The sequence below is a fragment of the Ranitomeya imitator genome, chromosome 1, assembly GCF_032444005.1.
Source record: "Ranitomeya imitator isolate aRanImi1 chromosome 1, aRanImi1.pri, whole genome shotgun sequence".
Classification (NCBI taxonomy): Eukaryota; Metazoa; Chordata; class Amphibia; order Anura; family Dendrobatidae; genus Ranitomeya; species Ranitomeya imitator.
Window position 1 is genome coordinate 645,982,146 of NC_091282.1, and position 21,485 is coordinate 646,003,630.

The window sequence follows — 21,485 nt, forward strand, 5'->3', positions numbered from 1 at the left end:
GCTCTAATCACAGTTTTTTCGCTTGCTATGATTGATTGCCACGTGATCTGATCACTGCTTTGTCACATCATACATTATATAATTATAATATCCAGAAGTTTTTCGGTGACCCCAAGTCCCACGAGAGGTGACGGGTGTCTTCTTGGGCCATATGAGTGATGTTTTCTTTGTAAATTGTAAGGTCTCCACTTGTATGAGAGTTACTAGGCTTTTTGTGGGCCCCTCAGCCTTACATTCCTCTATGGCTGGATTCTGCGCGTCCTGATGTTGTACCTTCCAGGGATATATCCTGGAGTCAAATAAGTACATTTTTACATTGAGTTGTGGTTTCAGATTTCCACCCACAGAGCAGCATTTTCACCATTGACTTTGAACTTATCTACATTTCTGCCACGTCATCCATCACACAGGATTACTGATAAAGCAAAGCGTCAAACCGTGAGAGAGCGGGAAACTGTGAATTATTCATCAAGGTCAAATATAAAAAAAACTTAGAGGTGTTGTCACTCTTTCCAAAATTGTCTCACCACTCAGACCTCCATCTGTCTTGAGAATGAGCCCTGTGGGCCAGATCGAGAGGTGAAATAAAGTGAAATATTCGGGCCCCAGAGATGTTTTCCTTGTTTTTCTGTCTCTATTAAGAACACATGAACATTCATCCGAGTTGATCATGTGTACGGTGGCTTTTGGGCAAACAAAATATCTGGGAGGCTCCTGGTAAAAAGGGTAGAGCTCCCGAGATGCGTTTGTAAACCTTTTGGCTGCCATCTAAGCACCTGTGTATATATAGAAAAACGTGAGGCCACATGGCACACACACAAAAAAAAAGACGGCACCCATCCAATGATGGCTCATGTTCCCACCCATCATAGGAAAGGTATGTCTGATGCTTAACCAAAATCAGTGTAGACATTGGCTTTTCTAAGTTGGAAGCACTGGATCCACTTTGATTTGGATCTTTACGTCCAGCTATGACGTGTGACTCCAGCTTAGCTTCGCTGCTAAAGGGTAATTTGTGGTGGTCAGAAATCCTTCCCCTCCATCAGTGGTTCTGGCAGCCGCTGTCCCTCTTTCTTCCTTCTCATGTAGGCTTTTGCAGCGCCCCAGAGATCTGGTTGTTGCAGTAGTGTCGCTCTGCCACTAAGGGGAGTGATGGTACGTCTGATGGCACTAAAGGAGTTCTACTGACCAGGTATCACCAGAACACATTACACTTCACACTCCGGCCACTAGGGGGAGCAAAAGGCTTTATTTATTGGGCCACTTCTCATACTGGTAAAACTAGGGGCTGGGAAGGAAGTTAGTCAGAAGCTGACTGGGTTGGAACCAGGCAACATCCCGTGGCAGGGGGTGTTGCAGGGAGAAGGCACAGGGGGGTCCCTGTCAGGCGTGGGAAGCTGGCAGGTGCCTAGCGACAGAACAGAACGTAACGGAACCGCGCCTGCACACCTTGCTGCGGTATCCTAAGAGAGAGACAAGAGGGGAAGAATATTGTGGAACAGTGTAAACGAGATCAGCACAAAGGAGAGCCAGTAAGAGTCGTGCCGAGAGAGGAAGGCAACATCTTACTGAGGCGCGTAGTCGGTGGCCGGATCACCGTAGGAGTAACTGACTTCAAGCCTTACTTCAAATTCCGCTGGACAGTTGATTATAGGTTGGCTGTCTACCTTCGACACCTACGAAGACATAGGGGGCAACATTGGGAGAGGGGCGTCTCTAGGTTCCCGGAAGACCTCCAAGCCTTCCCGTCAAACGGGTGGTGTCCTAGCCATAACATATCTGGGGAACGTTAGAAACTAGCAACATCTGGAACCAAAGAACGAGAGAGAGAGAGAGAGCTGTAGAGAACGAACAAACGAGAACAGCAGTTGTGAGGACTATTTCGAATGCTCAGCAGGGTAGGACTACAACACACAGGCGCTAGTGGTAGGCAACGATTTCCATCTGCGAGGGAAACTCTGGATGTGCCCATCGGACCGGCCGGTCTCTGAGAGCCCTGTTAAACGTACTCTGGATTGAGGATCCTGAAGCCTTCAGTAAAGAGGTAAAGAGACTGCAACCTTGTGTCCTCGTTATTGCCTGCACCTGACACCATCACCATCCACCTTACTGGGAAGCCCTGGGGACATACTTCACCTGTGGGAAGGTATACCATCTGGCTGCCATTCCATCACCCCAGCGGACCCCACAGCAGCGTCGGTCACCCTGACCGAACACCACAGGTGGCGTCACGAACCATTGATAGACTGTACAAATCCCTTTCCTGGACGCCCCTTAGCAGGGTCACGGACCGGGTCTAGCCACCATGACAGCCTCAGAACCGAACCAGAGAGGCCCGGTACCGAGAACTCGTGGCCCTGTGTCTGGGGGCGCTCCACTTCTATGAGTATGTACCACAGACTAGAAGTCAGAAATTATGAAATTGGGAAGGATAAACTTTTACCTATGAAACCTTACTCCCCCTAGTATTTTAGCTCTCCAACTATTACCCGAGGTCCCTCAATGCAAAATACTGGGTTTACCTTTAACTGTAACTAGTGAAGAAAACCTGATTACACTAAAACTGGTACATCGTAAGTAAGGTGTAATGTATGGGTTTTCTGCATGGCCTCAGTCTTGCACCGTGTATGTTCCGCTTGGCTTCTCCACATTATTGGCGTGATTGCCATCCGATCATTCAACGCACACTGTAATCTGCCATATGCATGCGGCACAAATTCTTCATATATATCTGTATCATTGATTTCTGGAGCACACATGGAAGAGATGTAAGAGCTGATATCCGAAAAATAATAGTGCAGAAAACAGAAATAATACTTTATAATATAAGGTGAAATCAAAAAATATCTTTCGGATGTGCTCCTCGGGGGCGGGACATTAGAAGGAAATTATTTATTAGGTATCCTTATTTGGATGAGGGATGCTGTAGATTTTAATTTACATTGCAAGTGTTATTCTTCTTTGGAAACTGTGATACCTTTTTGATAATGTAGTTTTAGCTCCTCCATGACATCTAGCTATCTATCATGGAGATCGCCCACTTCCAGGACATGGCACTGTTGTGTTGTCTGCAGCACTCATGTTATTTCTTACAATCGTAGGCAGCTTTGAACATTTGTCAAAATTGCAGCTACACCATATGGCACGAAAAAACCCAATCCCGCTGTGTGTGCTCATTAAATATGTCTCCGACTGCCATGTCACCGCCTCTCAACATGCATTTAATAATTAACGGCTTGTTTCAAGTGTGGGAAAACTTCTGTTCTTTGTAATTATTAGCGTTAGTTGTGATTAATCTTGAATACTTGAATATACATACAGAAAAGCGGGGGCAGTGACAGTTCATGCTCCCACCGTCTAATAATTGACCAAAATTAGCGTGTCCATTGGCTTTACTAAGATAACAGTTGAATTCTCCTGGTTTTGCCTTGTTAGTCCATTAACACTACTCTAGAACATCAGGGAATGTAAAATAAAATCCTCTTCTATTCTATAAAATGAAACCGTCGTCTTCTCTAGATAATGAGTGGCTGTAAAATAACCCCCTTTATTTTTTAATACTACCAGGAAGCATATAATAGAATGAACCTACTCAAGAACACGATTGACATAAAATTAAACCCTCTACTCTAGACCACCAGGGAATGTAAAATCTCATACACTACTGTAGATCATAAAGGAGTGTAAAGTGAACCCCATTAATTACTCTAGACCACCCTATAATGAACCATTCTGCTACTCTAGACCACCAGGATATGTAAATTGACCCCCACCAAATTTCTAGACTACCAGGAAACATAAAATTACCCTATCAACTATTCTAGATCACCGAGAAATATTATTCCCCTTCACTACTCTAGATGACCAGGAAATAAACTGTTGCATTACTCTAGACCAACAGGAAATGTAAAATGATCCCCTAAATTACTCTACAGTGGGTATGGAAAGTATTCAGACCCCTTTACATTTTTCAGTCTTTGTTTCATTGCAGCCATTTGGTAAATTTAAAAAAGTTCAGTTTTTTCGCATTAATGTACGCTCTGCACCCCATCTTGACTGAAAAAAAAAAAAACAAATGTAGAAATGTTTGCATATTTATTAAAAAAGAAAAACTGAAATATCACATGGTCATAAGTATTCAGACCCTTTGCTCAGACACTCATATTTAAGTCACATGCTGTCCATTCCCTTGTGATCTTCCTTGAGATGGTTCTACTCCTTCATTGAAGTCCAGCTGTGTTTAATGACCCCACAGCTCACAGTGTATGTCAGACCAAATGAGAATCATGAGGTCAAAGGAACTGGCCAAGAAGCTCAGAGACAGAATTGTGGCAAGGCACAGATCAGGCCAAGGTTACAAAAAAATGTCTGCAGTACTCAAGGTTCCTAAGAGCACAGTGGCCTCCATAATCCTTAAATGGAAGAAGGTTGGGACCACCAGAAGTCTTTCTAGACCTGGCCGCCCAGCCAAACTGAGCAATCGTGGGAGAAGAGTCTTTGTGAAAGAGGTAAAGAAGAACCCCAAGGTCACTGAGGCTGAGATCCAGATATGTAGTAGGGAGATGGGAGAAAGTTCCACAAAGTCAACTATCACTGCAGCCCTCCACCAGTCAGGCCTTTATGGCAGAGTGGCCCGAAGAAGCCTCTCCTCAGTGCAAGACATATGAAAGCCCGCATAGAGTTTGCTAAAAAACACATCATTCCAACATGAAATGACATGAAAAATAAGATTCTCTGGTCTGATGAGACGAACATAGACCTTTTTGGTGATCATTCTAAGCGGTATGTGTGTAGAAAACCAGGCACTGCTCATCACCTGCCCAATACAATCCCAACAGTGAAACATGGTGGTGGCAGCATCATGCTATGGGGGTGTTTTTCAGCTGCAGGGACAGGATGACTTGTTGTCATTAAAGGAAACATAATGTAAGGTTCTCAGTATCTTTTGCTATATCTGCTGTTGTTTTCTGTTATTGAAACCCAACTTTGCCGACGGCCATTTTGCTTTGTCCTGCTGCAGCTACTTTGCCCTGAGTCAGTATGGAGTTTCTAGCTTCTATGTTTCCTCCCTGTTCTCCGCCTCTTGCCTTTATAAGCAGCCTCACCTGTTCAATCAGTGCTTCTGAATCATGTCTGCAGTCAGCCTGTGACCTGCTCCTGGAAGTCTTGGACTTAGTATTCCTTCCATCTCCTACTGTGGATCTCTGGGACACTTGTGGACACTGGGACTCTGCTGCATGCTAATCTACATTTGCAAGGGAAGTAACAGAGAGACTCTGAACCAGTTTGTGCTTAATGTTGAACTTAACGTTTACTCTGACCTGCCGTGTCTCCTGCCTGTGTACCTGAAATTGTGTAAAACCTTTTTCCCTGTGGCATACTTGTATGCAGTAATACAAGCAAGTCATAACTAAACCTGTGTCTACTGTGTCTTCCTCGCACCCAAGCACAAGACTAAATAGACTGTGTACAATACATCACACATGAATGCGGCTAAGTACAGGGATATCCTGGATGAAAACCTCTTCCAGAGTGCTCAGGACCTCAGACTTGGCCGAAAGTTCAGCTTCCAACAAGACAAGCACCCTAAGCACACAGCTAAAATAACAAAGGTGTGTCTTCAGAACAACTCTGTGACCATTCTTGACTGGCCCAGCCAGAGCCCTGACCTAAACCCAATTGAGCATCTCTGGAGAGACCTGAAAATGGCTGTCCACCAACGTTCACCATCCAACCTGACGGAACTGGAGAGGATCTACAAGGAAGAATGGCAGAGGATTCCCAAATCCAGGTGTGAAAAATTGTGTCATTCCCAAGAAGACTCATGGCTGTACTAGCTCAAAAGGGTGCTTCTACTCAATACTGAGCAAAGGGTCTGAACACTTATGACCATGTGATATTTCAGGTTTTTTTTTAAATAAATTTGCAAAAATTTCTACATTTCTGTTTTTTTTCAGTCAAGATGGGGTGCAGAGTGAACATTAATGAGAAAAAAATGAACTTTCTTGAATTTACCAAATGGCTGCAATGAAACAAAGAGTGAAAAATTTAAAGGGGTCTGAATACTTTCCGTACCCACTGTATATGACCAGGGAATGTAAAGTAAAGCCCTCCACTATTCTAGACCACCAGGGCATATAAAATAGTCCCCTGCACTTCTTCAGACAACTGGTGAACATAAAATTAAACCACTTCACTACTTTAGAGCACCAGGAAACATACAGAAGAATGCAACTTTCCACTACAAGAGACCACCAGTGAAAAAAAATAATACCCTCCGCTATTCTAGACCCCAAGGGAAAATGAATCCCTATACTACTCTAAACTATGAAATGAACATACAAACTACTCTAGACGATCAGTGAATGTACCGTAAATTGAACCCATAAACTACTCTGGATCACCAGGGAAAAAATAACTAAAAGAATCAGTTATTGAGATGTTAGTTTCCCTAGTTTGCCTGCTACCCAGGACCCCAATATCTATAAAACCTACCCTCCGACCACCAACAAAGGAACCAGGGTAAAATGTATCGATCTATGTGGTACTTGTGGTAATTTGGAAGATGTTTCACAGATGATGAGAAGAACTAGATCTAAAAAGTTAAAATAAGTGTTGTAATGTTCTTAGTAGTTGGCAGAAAATCAGTGTAAAATTCCTCAGTTTGTCAGCTACGTGCACAGAGCGAGGATCTCTGAACAGATCACGTGTTTTGGTCATCTGACGCTAGAATTGTCTCAAAGACTTAACGAAGACAATATGAGGACCCCGATTCTTCTCTACGGTAACACCTAGTAAATAATCCTCTCATTACTTTCTCCCAGTCCTCGGAAGAAGTAAGGTTTTCAGGAGATGATGAAGAACTTGTAAACCTTGAAGACGAAGTTTTTAATCCAAACATGACCTCGTTTAAGCATGAGAATGTGGAGGACCTCTATGAGCTTCTGGAGAAGTTGGGCAGGTAAGTAGTTTAGGCATCACCTAAATGGCAATTCATATATGCACTTATATTTGTAGTGGTCCCAGTGTTGCTTTAGGTTACTGTTCACATGTGGTAGTTGGGTTGGCCGCTTGGAGATACCACCATGGGTGCCATACCCATCTGGAGAGGGTTCTGTTCTTAAACCATCAGCTGCTGGAGAGTTCGTGATGGACTTATTGTGATCACACTGCTCATGTACGGTTTGATAAGTGAGCATTTATCACATGGTAATTTGATAGATAATACTGCCAAGAGGTGTGAAGCCAGCTTAGTGGCCAAGTCATGGCTGTAAACAATGGAGTGAGAGTCATGGTTGTCTTAGTAGGACTCCATGCCTTACTGAGGGAAAAAAGTAAGTCAGGAAGCCCTGATTAAAGCCTTATGTTTTTCCCCAAATCCCAATTCGGGAGGAGTCAGGCAGGAGCGTGTGGCTTCACTTAAGGTACCTTCAGACTGAGCAACTTTAGAACGATAACGATAGCGATCCGTAATGTTGCAGCGTCCTGGATAGCGATATCGTTGTGTTTGACATGCAGCAGCGATCAGGATCCTGCTGTGACATCGCTTGTCGGAGCTAGAAGGCCAGAACTTTATTTTGTCGCTGGATCACCCGCTGACATCGCTGAATCGGCGTGTGTGACGCCGATCCAGCGATGTGTTCACTTGTAACCAGGGTAAACATTGGGTTACTAAGCGCAGGGCCGCGCTTAGTAACCCGATATTTACCCTGGTTACCATTGTAAATGTAAAAAAAAAAAACACTACATACTTACATTCCGGTGTCTGTCGCGTCCCCCGGCGTCCGCTTCCCTGCACTGTGTCAGTGCCGGCCGGCCGTAAAGCAGAGCACAGCGGTGACGTCACCGCTCTGCTTTACGGCCGGTGCTTTTTTTACATTTACAATGGTAACCAGGGTAAACATCGGGTTACTAAGCGCGGCCCTGCGCTTAGTAACCCGATGTTTACCCTGGTTACCCGGGGACTTCGGCATCGTTGGTCGCTGGAGAGCTGTCTGTGTGACAGCTCTCCAGCGACCACACAACGACTAAACAGCGACGCTGCAGCGATCGGGATCGTTGTCTATATCGCTGCAGCGTCGCTTAATGTGACGGTACCTTTAGAGAGAAACACCATCACACATGTAACTCTGTCCCAATTTTGCAGAGGCAGTTCTATTAATTGGCCTGCAGAGGTGGGGCTCAACGAAGCCACACTGAAAAGTCTTGACAGTCCCACTGATGCTGTTCTTGTCTTACTACCTGGTGCTGTTTTTTTTTTGGATGCAAAGCAACCCCAAATTCCCCTGGAATTGGAGGCCTTCCCATTTATTATGCTATCCAGTGCATCTTTGTCAGTACATGAGCTCACAGAGGGTCCATCAGATTGTCATCAGGGTGCAGGTTCTGGTGGAGCTTATTTTGGTTTCCGCCCTTAGAAGAGAGGATCCGCTCACTACTTTGGTCGGTATCACATCTTTCTTTTGGGGCCTTTGATTTTTTTACAATTCGTTACGTGCTAGAATCCTTAAATTATGTATAAACTGATCAATTATTCAGGGACCAAACTGATCTCCGAGCCTAATGGGGAGGAGGAAAGCCATAAAACTCACACTAAAAATACCAAAAAAAACAGGTGATGACGGAGGATACAACGGGCTGGGTAATAGCCATGGTGCTTATTATTACACCATATCGTTCATGAGAAAATAAAATTGGTTAAGGCACATTATGATAATTTTTATGGTGATGAAAGATAATATATTATAAAGCAGCGTGGAAAAACACGAAGGATCAGTAAAATGATACAAATCTACCACGTGGCCATATATGATTTTTTTTTGTCTCATTTAATAATGATCATACTTTACTAAATAATACTATATGCCTCCAAAATAATAAAGCAATATGTGACTTAAAAGCCATCACCATACAGTTCTCAAATAATATCACACAGTATCCAAATAATGCCGTCATACAACACTGTGCAAATAATACATAGCACAGTGGTATTATTTTAACACTATGTACAATCTTCAAATAATACCATATATCCCCAAACAAGACTGAACAGTCCTCAAATAATACATCCACACAGTATCCAAATAATACCGTAAAAATATCATAGTGTGGAAATAATATATCCACACAGTGTCTAAATAATACCGTTTAATATACAGTGTGCAAATAATATAACTATACAGTGCCCAAATACTACTATCGTACTATATGCAGTGTTTAAATGATACCATATCACCCCAATAATGAAACCATAGAGTGCTCAAATATTATAGTCAGACAGTGCTCAAATAATACCGATATACAACACAGAGTTCTCAAATATTACAACCATAGGGTGCCCAATTATATAGTACTACATAAAGTGCTTAAACAAAAACACATTATCTCGCCAAATGTATGAAAATATAGTGCTCAAATAATATGATCATACTGCACAAAGTGCTGAAAACTCAATTCCATATATCACCAAAATAGTGAAACTGAAGAGCGCTCAAACCATAACCATACTGCGCTCAGATATTATAGCCCCAGAGTGCCAAAATAATACCATCATACAAAGTATATCATGGAAATAACGCAACTAAACTCTATCAAAACAATATCATCTTACAACATAGTGTACACATAATACCACCACAAAGTGCCCAAATAATACTACCGTACTACCTACCATGCTCAAATACTATAAATCATCAAAATAACAATGCAAATAATTCCATAATACTACATAAAGTTTTCAATACCATATATCACCAAAATAGTGAAACCGAAAAGTGCTCAAATAACACCACCATACTGTGTTCAGATATTATACATATATTTATAATACGATCAGATAATACAATCATACAAAATATATTCTAAAAATAACACAACCAATCTGTACCAAAGCAATATTATCATACAACACATAATACAGCTGCAGTGTCCAATACTACCGTACTACCTACAGTGCCCAAATACTATATATTATCAAAATAATTATATCATACAGCACTCAAATAATACCACCATACAGCACCCAAATGATACCAATATACAACTTATACTATGCACGTAATACAACCATACAGAGCGCTCAAATGATGCCATTATACTGACTAGAGAGCTCCTATAATACCACTATACAATGTGCAGATAATACTGCCATACAGTGTCCTGTTTCCCATTAGATGGATCCTCTTATGGACCAAACTGACCCCAAGTAAATAATTTTGTCTGTACAGGGAGGGCCTTGTTGTGGAGACTTGTGGTCCAATTGTAGGGTCAGGCTGCTGCCGGACAGCCAGGACGGATTTCTGTATCAGGACTCATCACTTTTGTGTTCTGTGCTGAGCTTATATCAGTAATGTCCTATAAACAGGAAATGTTTGTCTCTTCCTATTGTCCTGTATGAGCCCCATCAATCACACGATCGCAGGACATGTCCCCGGGTACTTCCTACTGAAGGAAATGAACCTGCCCCATAAAACCAACCCTGACCTTCTGCCATGTATGCATCATGCTGGCTTAGATACAATGTGATAGGATTAGATACACCCCATTGCTCAGTCCTCTTGGTTTTTCAGTGGTCACTTTGGAGAGGTGAAGAAATGCAGAGAGAAGACTACGGGAACATTCTATGCCGGGAAGTTCATCAAGACACGCAAGTGTAAAGGAAGCCGTCTGGGGCTGGACCGCGAGCAGGTGGAGAGGGAAGTGTTCATCCTACAGCAGCTGGAGCACCCCAGTATCATGAGGCTCCACGATGTCTTCGCCAGCAAAGCCGAAATGGTGCTGATCCTGGAACTGTACGTACCAGACTGAACTAGCTGATAGAGATCCATAGATTGTAGAGCTCTACTTACAGTGACATGTAAAAGTTTGGGCACCCCTGGTCAAAATTACTATTACGGCGATCAGTTAAGCAAGTTGAAGGTTAAATGATCTCTAAAAATTCTAAAGTTAAAGATGACTCATTTCCTTTGCATTTTAGTCCCTTCAAAAAAGTTGTACGTTTTTACATTTTAAAGATTGCAAAAAGGAAAATGGGCCGATTAAAAAAAAGTTTGGGTACCCCTGGATACTTGTGTTCTCAGATAACTTTGATCAAGGTTTCAGACCTTAATTAGCCTGTTAGGGTTATGGCTTGTTCACCATCATTGGTAAGACAAGCCAGGTGAAGCAAATTTGCCAGCTTTATAATAACCCAGCCTCCTCTAACCTTGTGCCAAAAAAACAACAGCCATGGGTTCTTCTAAGCAGCTGACGAGCACTCTGAAAATGGTGGAGGCCCACAAAGCTGGAGAAGGCTATAAGATGGCAGCAAAGCATTTTCAAGTTGCCCTTTCCTCAGTGCGAAATGTAATTAAGAAATGGCAGTTACCAGTAACAGTGGAGGTCAAGATAAGGTGTGGAAGACCAAGCAAAATTTCTGTAAGTGCTGCTCGTAGGATTGCTAGAGAGGCAAATCAGAACCCCAGCTTGACCGCAAAAGGACCTTCAGAAAGATTTATCAGACTCTGAAGTTGTTACATTGTTCTACTGTTCAAACACACCTGCACAAATATGGCCTTTATGCAAGAGTCATCAGAAGAAAACCTCTCCTGCATCCTCATCATAAATTTCAGTGGCAGAAGTATGCAAAAGAACATCTAAACAAGCCTGATGCATTTTGGAAACAAGTCCTGTGGACCGATGAGGTTAAAATAGAACACAATGGCCCTCACAATCCCCTGATCTGAACATCATTGAAAATCTGTGGCTAGACCTCAAAATAGCAGAGGAAGCAAGACGACCCAGGAATCCCGCAGACCTTAAAGACTTAAAAGTTGTACTTTTGAACGACATCATTGGTTTTAGCATGTCGTGTACTAGAAAACGGGAAAAAAATTCCAAGTGCGGTGAAATTGCAAAAAAAGTGCAATCCTACACTTGTTTTTTGTTTGGCTTTTTTGCTAGGTTCACTAAATGCTAAAACTGACCTGCCATTATGATTCTCCAGGTCAGTACGAGTTCATTGACACCTAACATGACTAGGTTATTTTTTATCTAAATGGTGAAAAAAAATTCCAAACTTGGCTAAAAAAAAAAAAAAAAAAATTGCACCATTTTCCGATACCCGTAGCGTCTCCATTTTTCATGATCTGGGGTCGGTTGAGGGCTTATTTCTTGCGTGCCGAGATGACGTTTTTAATGATAGTATTTCGGTGCAGATACGTTCTTTTGATCGCCCGTTATTGCATTTTAATGCAATGTCACGGCGACCAAAAAAACGTAATTCTGGCGGTTTGAATTTTTTTTTCCGCTACGCTGTTTAGCGATCAGGTTAATGCTTTTTTTTAGTTGATAGATCGGGCGATTCTGAGCGCGGCGATACCAAATATGCGTAGATTTTATATTTTTTTAATTGATTTATTTTGATTGGGGCGAAAGGGGGGGGGGGTGATTTAAACTTTTATATTTTTTTTATTTTTTGAACATTTTTTTCAACTTTTTTTTTTTTACTTTTGCCATGCTTCTATAGCCTCCATGGGAGGCTAGAAGCAGGCACAGCACGATCGCCTCTGCTACATAGCAGCGATCTGCTGATCGCTGCTATGTAGCAGAAATGGAGGTGTGCTGTGAGCGCCGACCACAGGGTGGCGCTCACAGCTGCCGGGGATCAGTAACAATAGAGGTCTCTAGGACCTCTATGGTTACAATGGAGACGCATCGCCGACCCCCGATCATGTGACGGGGGTCGGCGATGACGTCATTTCCGGCCGCCCGGCCGGAAGCGGTAGTTAAATGTCGCTGTCTGCGTTTGACAGCGGTATTTAACTAGTTAATAGGTGCGGGCAGATCGCGATTCTGCCCGCGCCTATTACGGGCACATGTCAGCTGTTCAAAACAGCTGACATGTCCCGGCTTTCGTGCGGGCTCACTGCGGAGCCCTGCATCAAAGCAGGGGATCTGACCTCGGACGTACTATCCCGTCCGAGGTCAGATAGGGGTTAAAGACTCTTGTTGGGCTACAAAAAGCTGGGGGTCTACTACTAGATACTAACCATGCAGGGTGCCCAAACTTTTGCATATGCCCATTTTCCTTTTTCTAATTTTTAAAATATAAAAGATGAAAATATATATATTTTTGGCCTAAAATACAGATGAAATGTGTCATCTTTAACTTTAGCCCTTTTAGAGATCATTTCATCTTAAACTTGCTTAACTGTTCACAATAACAGTAACTTTCACATGCCACTATATAGGACAGAACTAGCTGATAGAGATGGGTTATAAAATTCTACGCGTCACATTTAACATGGCCGATGATCCTGCTCTTGACGTCTTGTCGAGATGTTTCGTCCCATCATCCCTTGACATGTTGGGTCTGTGTTCTCCATGGAGAAGGCCGAGCCGGCTGTTTACTTGTCTCCCATCTTATTACGCTCCAGCTGTCTATTCTGATGCCGATTACATGGTGCTATACTGTAGCCCTGCACTGTCCGGCCGCGGGTTAAACACAGGCGGGCGGCTCCTTGTTTACACAGCTGCCTGCGCTTTGGGTGGCCCCTATACACAACTGCTTTTCATGAAAAAAACCCAAAACATTAAAATCTGGCAATTTCCATGAAAATCGTCATCTCCCTTCCTCATGGACCTACATATGGTGCGTAAGGTCTCACCTCCTTCCTGCTGTCCCCAATTTTTAGGATCAGAGGGGGGGAACTGTTTGATTTCATCGCTGAGAAGGAGGCGCTGTCGGAGGCGGACGCCATCGTGTTCCTGGAGCAGATCCTGAAGGGAGTCGCTTACATGCATTCCAGAAGCATCGCACACTTTGACCTGAAGGTGAGACTTCCTGAGCCACTTGCCGCTAGTATTTCCTTTTTTTTTTCACATTTTTTTTTTCTTCTATTTTATTTTTCAAAACTTTTTATAGGGGCTCTCTGGGCTTATTCCTCCTTGAGCTGAAGACTGTACTGATACATTGTAGCAAACTATCAGAGAGATTTGTACTGCTGATATGCATATTCTCACAGGATCTGATCCCATTGTAGTATACGCAGCTGCAAGAAAAAATTAGATCCTCGTGGGTGTGACCCTTTGTACTCCCAACGATCCTGGGAACGGGGGTCCCAAAGTCAATAGAGCACAGGTGAACATGCAAAACCACTATGACCTACAGCTATATCAAACAAATTATGCCATTTAAGCCTTTTCTCAAACGGCCATGGAAGCCATCAAGGCACTTTGGAGGTATGGATTTACTAAGCCCCTCCCATTTTGAGGCATCGGTTCACCAGGTTGTCATGGAAGAATCAGGACGGTTCCCAAGTATACAGCCTGCTGCTCCATCTGACAACGTGGTGATTGAGCTTTTAAGTGTCACAACTTCCTGTTTCTAGGCGGCAGCAGGCTCCTCATGGGCGGGGTTAGTTCTCCATATCTTACCTCTGACAGGATAAGGCTTTAATTGCTGTGTCCAATCACATTATCACACTCTCAATGTCCTGTCCCTTAGTGAACTGGTAGTCCTTAAAAGAACCTGCAACTTTAAAGAATACATAGGTTGCAAATAAATAACATCACTTGGCTTTGATGTAAGGAATAAAATATAAATCACGTTGTCCCTTTAAATGACAGAGAATATCATATGTTCATTTAAGTGTCTCCGAAAGGGAAGAGGTCAGATTTAATTTTATGCGTTTTTCATAATTTATTTCTTGCTGTTTTGGAATTATTTTTGGCAATAAGAAATTCAATATTTTGGGATTAGTAAATACTCTTTCTCTAAAAGGAACAGTGTAATATTAAAATTATATAAATATATATCGTACATAAATATATCTCATATAGATTTTCTATTGTACGTGTGCCACCTAGTGGTCATACAGACTATTACAATATATATATTAAAAATATTAACCCTAGTTTTTATTATAAGATGTAGTTACTGTATATATGATGGTAGATGGAACTAATCTTTGCACCATAAGTTTTCCAAATAGAGAAGCTTAAATATTCACTCTTATGCTCCAGGATTAAATATTTTGAAAACCTTTAGTCCGGGTCTCTATTTTACATTTACTCTAATTGGCTCAATCTCTCTTTTAGCCTGAAAACATTATGCTGCTAGAGAAAGAAGTGCCACACCCGAAGATCAAAATAATTGACTTTGGATTAGCGCAAAAAATTGAAGAAGGAGCAGTTTTTAAGAGCCTATGCGGGACTCCTCAATATATTGGTAATTTATAGCGGTCTCTCTCTCTCTCTATAATATAACGCTGGGAGCGTCACTCTGTCCGAAGCCTTTATAGACTGCGCAAGCGCCGGCGCAGTCTGGCCCCCACAGAGTGACGCTCCCAGGAGATCGCGGTATGCATAACGACTGAACGCACACCGCGATCTCCACCGGAGAGTCAGGGACCGCCAGGAGGGTAAGTATATTCACCTGTCCCCCGTTCCAGCGCTGCGTGCGGCTCCGTCTCCCGGGTCCTCTGCTGTGACGTTCACAGTTCAGAGGGCGCGATGACGCGCTTAATGCACGCCGGCGCCGCCCTCTGACTGACCAGTCACAGGCAGAGTGTTATGACCTGGTGGTAAGGACGATAATGGACCTGGTGGTTAAGAGCACACGGAATGACCTGATAGTTACTAATAATACAGGATAAGCTCTGAGACGTGGGAACTCTGCTGACCGCAATCCCTAATCCTATCACACACACTAGAAATAGCCGTGGATTGCTCCCAACGCTCCCTATGCAACTCGTCACAGCCTAAGGAACCAGCTAGCCCTAAAGATAGAAAAATAAAGCCTACCTTGCCTCAGAGAAATTCCCCAAAGGAAAAGGCAGCCCCCCACACATAATGACTGTGAGTAAAGATGAAAATTACAAACACAGAGATGAAATAGATTTAGCAAAGTGAGGCCCGACTTACTGAACAGACAGAGGATAGGAAAGGTAACTTTGCGGTCAGCACAAAAACTATAAAAAGACCACGCAGAGGGCGCAAAAAGACCCTCCGCACCGACTCACGGTGCGGAGGCGCTCCCTCTGCGTCCCAGAGCTTCCAGCAAGCAACACAAAAATCTAAATAGCAAGCTGGACAGAAAAATAGCAAACCAGAGAAAAACAAGCAGGAACTTAGCTTCTGCTGGGAAGACAGGTCACAAGAACGATCCAGGAGCGAACTAGACCAATACTGGAACATTGACAGGTGGCATGGAGCAATGATCTAAGTGGAGTTAAATAGAGCAGCCAGCTAACGAATTAACCTCGTCACCTGTGGAAGGAACCTCAGAAGCCGCAGCCCCACTCACAACCACCAGAGGAAGCCCTTGGACAGAACCAGCCGAAGTACCATTCATGACCACAGGAGGGAGCTTAACAACAGAATTCACAACAGCAGAGGAGCTGGAGTGTGTCTTCAAGAAAATGGCGCCGGAAAGCACGGACTGCGCAGGCGCCGATCCCGGCAGCAGGAATCGGCGCCTGCGCAGTCCGTGCTTTCCGGCGCCATTTTCTTGAAGACACAGGACAAAGAAAATGGCAGCACCTGCGCACTGCAGGTGTGTCTTCAAGAAAATGGCTCCGGAAAGCGCGGACTGCGCAGGTGCCGATTCCGGCAGCAGGAGGATGAAGAAAATGGTAAGTAACAAATTGCTGTGGCATGAAGCTGTGACACTTCATGCCACAGCAATTTGTTATTTACGCCACCTGATTCCTTTCCGCCGCCATTTTCTTGGTCCTGCTGCCGGAATCGGCGCCTGCGCAGTCCGCGCTTTCCGGTGCCATTTTCTTGAAGACACACTGCAGTGCGCAGGTGCCGCCATTATCTTTGTCCTGCTGCCGGAATCGGCATCTGCGCACTGCAGTGTGTCTTCAAGAAAATGGCGCCGGAAAGCGCGGACTGCGCAGGCGCCGATTCCGCCAGCAGGAGGACCAATAAAATGTCGGCGGAAAGGAATCAGGTGGCGCAAGTAACAAATTGCTGTGGCATGAGGCTGTGGCACTTCATGCCACAGCTATTTGTTACTTACGCCACCTGATACGGGGCATATACTATGGAGCATCTTATGGGGCATATGAATGGGAGTAGCAAATTAAAGAACGGTGCCGCAGGATGGGAGAAGCACATGACAAAACGGGGGCGCAGGATGGGAGCAGCACATGACAGAACGGGGGTGCAGGATGGCAGCAGCACATGACAGAACGGGGGTGCAGGATGGAAGCAGCACATGACAGAACGGGGGTGCAGGATGGAAGCAGCACATGACAGAACAGGGGCACAGGATGGGAGCAGCACATGACAGAACGGGGGCGCAGGATGGAAGCAGCACATGACAGAACGAGGGCGCAGGATGGGAGCAGCACATAACAGAACGGGGGCGCAGGATGGGAGCAGCACATAACAGAACGGGGGCGCAGGATGGGAGCAGCACATAACAGAACGGGGGCGCAGGATGGAAGCAGCACATGACAGAACGGGGGCGCAGGATGGGAGCAGCACATGACAGAACGGGGGCGCAGGATGGGAGCAGCACATGACAGAACGGGGGCGCAGGATGAGAGCAGCACATGACAGGATGGGAGCAGCAAATGACAGAATGGAGGCGCAGGATAGGAGCAGCACATGACAGAACGGGGGTGCAGGATGGAAGCAGCTCATGACAGAACGGGGGCGCAGGATGGGAGCAGCACATGACAGAATGGGGGCGCAGGATGGGAGCAGCACATGACAGAACGGGGGCGCAGGATGGGAGCACATGACAGGATGGGGACGCAGGATGGAGCAGCACATGACAGGATGGGGACGCAGGATGGAGCAACACATGACAGGATGGAGACCATATACCAATATAAATGCTCGCCACCCGGGCGTAGAACGGGTTCAATAGCTAGTGTGTGTGTGTATATATATATATATGTATACATACAGTTAGGGCCAGAAATATTTGGACAGTGACACAATTTTCGCGATTTGGGCTCTGCATGCCACCACATTGGATTTGAAATGAAACCTCTACAACAGAATTCAAGTGCAGATTGTAACGTTTAATTTGAAGGGTTGAACAAAAATATCTGATAGAAAATGTAGGAATTGTACACATTTCTTTACAAACACTCCACATTTTAGGAGGTCAAAAGTAATTGGACAAATAAACATAACCCAAACAAAATATTTTTATTTTCAATATTTTGTTGCAAATCCTTTGGAGGCAATCACTGCCTTAAGTCTGGAACCCATGGACATCACCAAACGCTGGGTTTCCTCCTTCTTAATGCTTTGCCAGGCCTTTACAGCCGCAGCCTTCAGGTCTTGCTTGTTTGTGGGTCTTTCCGTCTTAAGTCTGGATTTGAGCAAGTGAAATGCATGCTCAATTGGGTTTAGATCTGGAGATTGACTTGGCCATTGCAGAATGTTCCACTTTTTGGCACTCATGAACTCCTGGGTAGCTTTGGCTGTATGCTTGGGGTCATTGTCCATCTGTACTATGAAGCGCCGTCCAATCAACTTTGCAGCATTTGGCTGAATCTGGGCTGAAAGTATATCCCGGTACACTTCAGAATTCATCCGGCTACTCTTGTCTGCTCTTATGTGATCAATAAACACAAGTGACCCAGTGCCATTGAAAGCCATGCATGCCCATGCCATCACGTTGCCTCCACCATGTTTTACAGAGGATGTGGTGTGCCTTGGATCATGTGCCGTTCCCTTTCTTCTCCAAACTTTTTTCTTCCCATCATTCTGGTACAGGTTGATCTTTGTCTCATCTGTCCATAGAATACTTTTCCAGAACTGAGCTGGCTTCTTGAGGTGTTTTTCTGCAAATTTAACTCTGGCCTGTCTATTTTTGGTATTGATGAATGGTTTGCATCTAGATGTGAACCCTTTGTATTTACTGTCATGGAGTGTTCTCTTTACTGTTGACTTAGAGACAGATACACCTACTTCACTGAGAGTGTTCTGGACTTCAGTTGATGTTGTGAACGGGTTCTTCTTCACCAAATTAAGTATGCGGCGATCATCCACCACTGTTGTCATCCGTGGACGCCCAGGCCTTTTTGAGTTCCCAAGCTCACCAGTCAATTCCTTTTTTCTCAGAATGTACCCAACTGTTGATTTTGCTACTCCAGGCATGTCTGCTATCTCTCTGATGGATTTTTTCTTTTTTTTCAGCCTCAGGATGTTCTGCTTCACCTCAATTGAGAGTTCCTTTGACCGCATGTTGTCTGCTCACAGCAACAGCTTCCAAATGCAAAACCACACACCTGGAATCCACCCCTGACCTTTTAACTACTTCATTGATTACAGGTTAACGAGGGAGACGCCTTCAGAGTTAATTGCAGCCCTTAGAATCCATTGTCCAATTACTTTTGGTCCCTTGAAAAAGAGGACGCTATGCATTACAGAGCTATGATTCCTAAACCCTTTCTCCGATTTGGATGTGGAAACTATCATATTGCAGCTGGGAGTGTGCACTTTCAGCCCATATTATATATATAATTGTATTTCTGAACATGTTTTTGTAAACAGCTAAAATAACAAAACTTGTGTCACTGTCCAAATATTTCTAGCCCTAACTGTACATATACATACATATATGTATATGTATGTATATATATATATATATATATATATATATATATATATATATATATATATATATATATATATATATATATATATATATATATATATAAATACCAACAACAAACCTTCACATGGCAGACCCAAAGAAAATAAACAAACCAAGGATATATAGAAAATATATTTTATTAAACAAATACACATACAGGATAAAACCAGGGCAGTAGCCACCAGTGCAGCAGCAAAGGTGGGACTCCCACAGGGACTACCTCATAAACGTACTTAGCAAGTAAAACAGTTACAGTTACTCAGGTGCCTAGTTTTGCATCCAATAAAAGGATATATGTGAAACATACAATATGATATAAGATCAATGACAATAAACAGAGTGATCAATATATTAATAATAAGTAGTCCATCACTTATCACTTGGATGCAAAACTAGGCACCTGAGTAACTGTAACTGTTTTACTTGCTAAGTACGTTTATGAGGTAGTCCCTGTGGGAGTCCCACCTTTGCTGCTGCACTGGTGGCTACTGCCCTGGTTTTATCCTGTATGTGTATTTGTTTAATAAAATATATTTTCTATATATCCTTGGTTTATTTATTTTCTTTGGGTCTGCCATGTGAAGGTTTGTTGTTGGCATTGTATTTTGGTTCCTTCATGACCCCGGTAGGGTTACTATTTGGTGTTTATATATATATATATATATATATATATATATATATATATATATATATATATATATATATATATATATATATATATATATATATATATATTACCCATTTAAGGGAATATTGGGTTAATCTTAAGCCTGCACTGCTATCAGTTAATAGTGGAAGAGGTCAGATCAATTATTCTAATATATGACCGTATTCTACATGATAGAATCAACCTTATTAGCAATTTAGCTATTCCAAATGCTCCTCAGGGGCAGGACTTTGTAAACGAATGCTGATTGGAGCTGCTGTTTCCATTTTCTTTTTCTAATATTTCATGCCGGGGGCATCTTGTTTTCAACTTTGTTTTTACTGAGCACGACCATTGTTCTTCGGGGTTTATACATGAGTATGATGAAACAAAATGATGACCATTCCAAGGAGGATATAATTCCAATTAATTTTTGTGTTTTTTTTTTTTTTTCTTTTTTCTTTTACAGCACCGGAAGTCATAAACTATGAACCACTAGGACCGCCGACTGATATGTGGTAAGTTTTGGACCACTGACCTATATATTGGCCACAGGATGCCACTGTCTCAATAGATATCAAGCCCATGTCGTAATGACCCCAGCAGGAAGTGTTGTCATAGGGGGCAGCGGAACTTTTCTTACTTTTACATTTAAGTCCTTTTACATATTGCTTCTGGTAGTTTAATGTCCAATACTCCGAGTGGGGGGGACTTAAATTTTAAATTATTTTTTTTAGATATTTTTTTTTTATGTTTTCTAACCTGTTCTGTTTTACAGGAGTATTGGAGTAATTACATATATACTGTAAGTACACTGTCACAAGTATATATTTGTTGCCTCAATTGTGGGAAAATAGAAGCACATGTTGCTGTAACATTTTCAGAATAATTCTCCACCCCTTATTGCTCCTGCCACAGCCTTATGTTGGGCAGACCCCTTTTAGGGCGGTATAGGGGTCTTTAATGCGGTAACGAGGTCTTTCTTTATGATAGGCTCAGCGGTTTGTCGCCATTTCAAGGTGAAACAGACTCAGAAACGCTGACAAACGTGGTGTCGGGCAACTACGAATTTGATGACCGCTATTTCAGAGACACCAGTGACATGGCCAAAGAATTCATCCAGCAGCTGCTAATAAAAGAGCCCAGGTAGGCCAATATGGAGCTGCTGGTGCATCTGGTACCATATTTGCCAACAGTCCTGATTCTGGGATGATCGTTTGATCCACATTTGGA

The 21,485-nt window shown here is 43.2% G+C and overlaps 1 protein-coding gene and 1 long non-coding RNA gene across 8 annotated transcripts in view; one reads left to right on the top strand and one right to left on the bottom strand.

The window, feature by feature from the left end:
• The window catches only part of LOC138638707 (uncharacterized), a 63,108-nt gene extending 49,361 nt beyond the window's left edge, over positions 1-13,747 (bottom strand). The window contains exon 1 of the long non-coding RNA XR_011312535.1: positions 13,647-13,747. This is a non-coding gene — a long non-coding RNA (uncharacterized lncRNA). The remainder of the gene's footprint in view (positions 1-13,646) is intronic.
• The window catches only part of LOC138638673 (death-associated protein kinase 2-like), a 104,309-nt gene that overhangs the window by 78,430 nt on the left and 4,394 nt on the right, over positions 1-21,485 (top strand). For all 7 annotated transcript variants that reach the window (XM_069728212.1, XM_069728185.1, XM_069728169.1 and 4 more), the window contains 7 exons: positions 6,825-6,961; positions 10,569-10,790; positions 13,674-13,812; positions 15,079-15,208; positions 20,722-20,770; positions 21,031-21,057; positions 21,246-21,398. In XM_069728212.1, coding sequence (XP_069584313.1) covers positions 6,900-6,961; positions 10,569-10,790; positions 13,674-13,812; positions 15,079-15,208; positions 20,722-20,770; positions 21,031-21,057; positions 21,246-21,398 — 782 coding nt within the window. In that variant the 5' untranslated portion in view covers positions 6,825-6,899. The remainder of the gene's footprint in view (positions 1-6,824; positions 6,962-10,568; positions 10,791-13,673; positions 13,813-15,078; positions 15,209-20,721; positions 20,771-21,030; positions 21,058-21,245; positions 21,399-21,485) is intronic.